Source organism: Callospermophilus lateralis, chromosome 1 (genome assembly GCF_048772815.1).
Source record: "Callospermophilus lateralis isolate mCalLat2 chromosome 1, mCalLat2.hap1, whole genome shotgun sequence".
NCBI classification, from domain to species: Eukaryota; Metazoa; Chordata; class Mammalia; order Rodentia; family Sciuridae; genus Callospermophilus; species Callospermophilus lateralis.
The window spans coordinates 219,332,290-219,335,974 of record NC_135305.1 but is presented as its reverse complement, the minus strand read 5'-3'; the positions used below and the strand labels follow the sequence as shown (position 1 = coordinate 219,335,974).

General features: G+C 45.7%; 1 protein-coding gene across 1 annotated transcript; it reads left to right on the top strand.

Moving 5' to 3' along the window:
• The first annotated feature begins 732 nt into the window (after positions 1-732).
• LOC143401435 (methyl-CpG-binding domain protein 3-like 2B) lies at positions 733-3,099 on the top strand. The gene is made up of 2 exons (XM_076858910.2): positions 733-777; positions 2,506-3,099. Exons 1-2 carry the CDS (start codon positions 733-735, stop codon positions 3,097-3,099), a joined length of 639 nt encoding a protein of 212 aa, XP_076715025.1.
• Positions 3,100-3,685: the final 586 nt, after the last annotated feature.

The following is a 3,685-nucleotide window of genomic DNA, read 5'->3' as shown; positions in this document are numbered from 1 at the left end:
AATAGTGGGAGAAAATGAAAGTAAATTTAAAATGCTGATATTAATGATAAGTTGATGAGGTGATATGTTAATTAGCTCAAGTGAATCTTAATGTGTAATGTAAATGAGTCTTAATGTATATGTAAATAAAAACATGGGGCTGGGGATGTGGCTCAAGTGGTAGTGTGCTCGCCTGGCATGTGTGCAGGCCGGGTTCGATTCTCAGCACCACGTACAAAGATGTTGTGTCCAGTGATAACTAAAAAATAAATATCAAAAAATTCTCTCTCTCTCTCTCTCTCTCTCTCTCTCTCTCTCCTCTCTCACTCTCTTTAAAAAAAAAAATAGAAACATCACGCAATACCTCACAATAAAATGTTTTTCAATTAAAACTGTTACAATTCCAATAAAATAAAATTCTGACATTAACTTCCCGTTATTCTCTCCCTACACCATATATTAAAGTTTTTCATCTACCACCATTATCTGATAGTGTTGATAAGGGCACATTTTTTGTTTCTGATAAGATTTTTAAGAAGACCTCAAATCCTACAGAACCAGAAAGGATGTCATCTGTGGATGGCCCAATGGCTGGGTCGCCACTGATCCTCTTACCCTCGGATTGGTTACCACTGATTGACTTATCCACTCTTCCTCTATGAAAGGGGACCTTCATGAGGAAGTCGCTGCACTTCCCAGCGAGCCAGGCCCGTGCGTCTCGGGATCGGAGCCCACAGGATCCACTCTGCGGCCATGGGGGAGCCTGCGGCAAACTGGTTTCCCAGCCAGACTTTTGTGGTGAGTACAGAATCCACAGCGAGCGCAAGAGCGTGCCGCTTCCTTCCGTCTGAACCCCCTGAAGTTCACAGGCAGTTGTTCTGAAAACAAGATGAGACCTTATGGAAGTTATTTTGGAGGTGCTCAGCTTGAATTTTGCAGAGTAAAATTCAAGATGCAGCCGTGCAGTCTTACCTCTGGGGCTTTGGGCTAAGGAGAGCCCTGTTAGGCGATTTTATCCTTGTGGGGGTACCACGGGTACCGCTCCACGTGGCCTCTCCATGCAATCAAGAGTCTTGGGATAGCGCGCGGTGGCGCAGGCCGGTAATCCCAACAGCTGGGGTGAACCTGAGGGCCCAGCTAGTGCTGGGGGTCCACACCCTTTCCTGGAACCTGCTGGCCAGCCTCCATGCGAGGAGGAGGGGGATGTTTGTGGAGGTGCTCAGCTCACCTGGGGGCCTGGAGTCTTTGCTTTCGTCACTCAGGGGTTCCTCAGTGGTCAGAGCTCTGGGCCTCGGCTTCCAGTCAGATCCGAGCTGATGCTGGTGGGAGTTTCCTAGCAGAGTCCTGGGGAGTGCCCAGTGGGAGGGCGTGGAAGGAGAGCAGATGAAATGGGATTAACTTCTGAGAAGCATGAAGTGTCTTGGCAGGTGAGAAAGGAGATGAGTAGGGAGGAGGAGGAGGAGGAGAGCCAGGGGAGAAGTAAAAAATTCTTATGGGATCAAGATGTTTGTTTGTGGAGGTCTTTGTGTAAAATCAGAAATTCGTGATGATGGGATTAGGTGGTGATGGTGTGGCCTAAAACAAAAAGATACTGGAAAATCTGAGGTCTTGGCATACAAAGAAACTTGTGATACCTCTCTAATCAATAAGGGTGGGTCAGGGGAACTAGTCTCTGATGAGTGACAGGGAATAGAAGAGTGACATCCTTTGACAATGGAGGGTAATAGTTGGTAATTTTGGCATGGGTAGTGACCTTGAGCTTGCTGTCTTTGGCCCACGTCAGCTGGACCATGTTCCAGGATCCGGTTCTCAGTCTGTACCAGCAGCAGCTCATAAAGATGCAATTTCTGGGACCCCCCCCCGCCGCCCGCCCACCCCAGACCTACTTGGAACCTGAGTATTAACAAACTTTTAAGAAGATCACGATGCATCTCTGATGGTAGTGGTTGGGGAGAGTGGTTGGAAGATCCAAAAGAACAGAGAACATGCTCTATAGCTTGTTCTAGTTAAAGCAACATCCGGGGTTTCATAAATTGACTTCCAGACCACTCACATATAATTAAATCAAGCCTTTATTGAAGCACACAGGTGGCAACTGATGGGGAGCATAAAGTCTGTTCCTTGAAGAGCCCTGAACAATTGCAAGGCGCTCCTTTTAAGCCTGAAAACCACAAAAGGGATGCTTGGAGGTCCAGCCAATGCAAGCAAGCCAGGTCTAAGAAGCGGGAGAGTGCAGTCAAGTGGCGGGAAGCCTAACCAGTAACAGCCCAGTCACCCCAGTAACAGAATCACAGCGCCGTTACCCTAGTTACAGAAACAGAGCCCTGTTAGATAGCTCCGTGTTCTTAAGGGTTTCTATAGCAAAAGGAAAAGAACAACTTGTCCCCGTCATGACCTTTCTATTTGACTTGGCTGTTTTACAAAATGGAGTTGCTAAGCAAAATGGAGTCATGTTGGCTTGACTCTCACAGCTTATGGTAGGTCTTTATCCTGCATTTTGCTCATATTCACATTTTGTTTTTAAAGGGAAAACTCAAACGAAATATGATGCCCCCGACTGTACAGAGAGACCTGGAAGTCCACGAAACCAAGGCCAAGCGGAGAGCTGGTGTAGGTTCTGCTCTTCCAATGAGATTGACCAGCTGCATCTTCCAGAGCCCAGTGACTCGAATATCTTCCCACCCTAGCAATGTGGTCAAGTGCAGTCAGAGAGAACAGGGGCTACAGAGACCCCGGCAACTCTGGGAATTCAGGAGGTTGCAGGGGCTCCAAGCCACTGACAGCGGAGGAGAACTTTTAAGTTCATTTGATTTTATGCATGCATTACAAATAATCGCAATGGGAAATCCGGGTGAATCTGAGGGCCCAGCTGGTGCTGGGGGCCCACGCCCTTTCCTGGAACCTGCTGGCCAGCCTCCATGTGGGAGAGGAATGATTCCAGGAGGGGGTCTTTGTCACTCACCATCTTTCCACGGTCAACCGGTAACTAGTGCAGACATCCGGAGACAGATGTGGAAAGTGAAGAAACTGAGGAAGAAGCTGGCTGAGGCCCTAATGGCAGAAAGGCTGGCCAGGGAGGCAGAGGAAACCAGGAGCCCAGAGGGCCGGTCTGACCCCTAGAAGCCAAGAGAGGGCACTGCCGAGGGGAAAGAACTGCAGGGTGACTTGTCTTTTAATGCTACTTCGGTTTAATTAAATTCATTTTGAGACGAGCGTGGAGTAGATGGTTTTGTGACACTAGCTTTCATATGAAAAAGGAGTTGTTGACTTATAATTGCTCAATTTCAGTTTATAATAACTTTCATCCACTTCATATTAAAATCTGCAGGGGTAAACTAGCATGAGGGATCACTAGTGTTTTACATTCAAGGAAGAGCTCACACCCTAATCCAGATTCCTTTAATGGGATCATTATTCAACTCCATGAAGATATTAAGGTTGAGACTGTATCTAATTTTAACATAAATTTTATCAATTTTGTTTTTTGAAACGTGCTGATTTTCATTTAAAATTATGACATTTTCATATAAAAATTATGTAACCTGTGATTCCTAAGATCATCCATATATATATATATATATATATATATATATATATATATAAAAAACCTGAAAATTACCTCATTGAATTTTTTATTGATTTGACCTTATTTATTTATTGTACTGGGGATTGAACCCAGGGGTGCTTAACCACTAAGCCACATCCC

Coding starts and splice junctions, on each gene's coding strand:
- LOC143401435 (XM_076858910.2), top strand. CDS start 733: ATGGGGGAGCCTGCGGCAAACTGGTTTCCCAGCCAGACTTTTGTG. Junction 778..2,505: donor TTCCCAGCCAGACTTTTGTG/GTGAGTACAGAA, acceptor TTGTTTTTAAAG/GGAAAACTCAAACGAAATAT.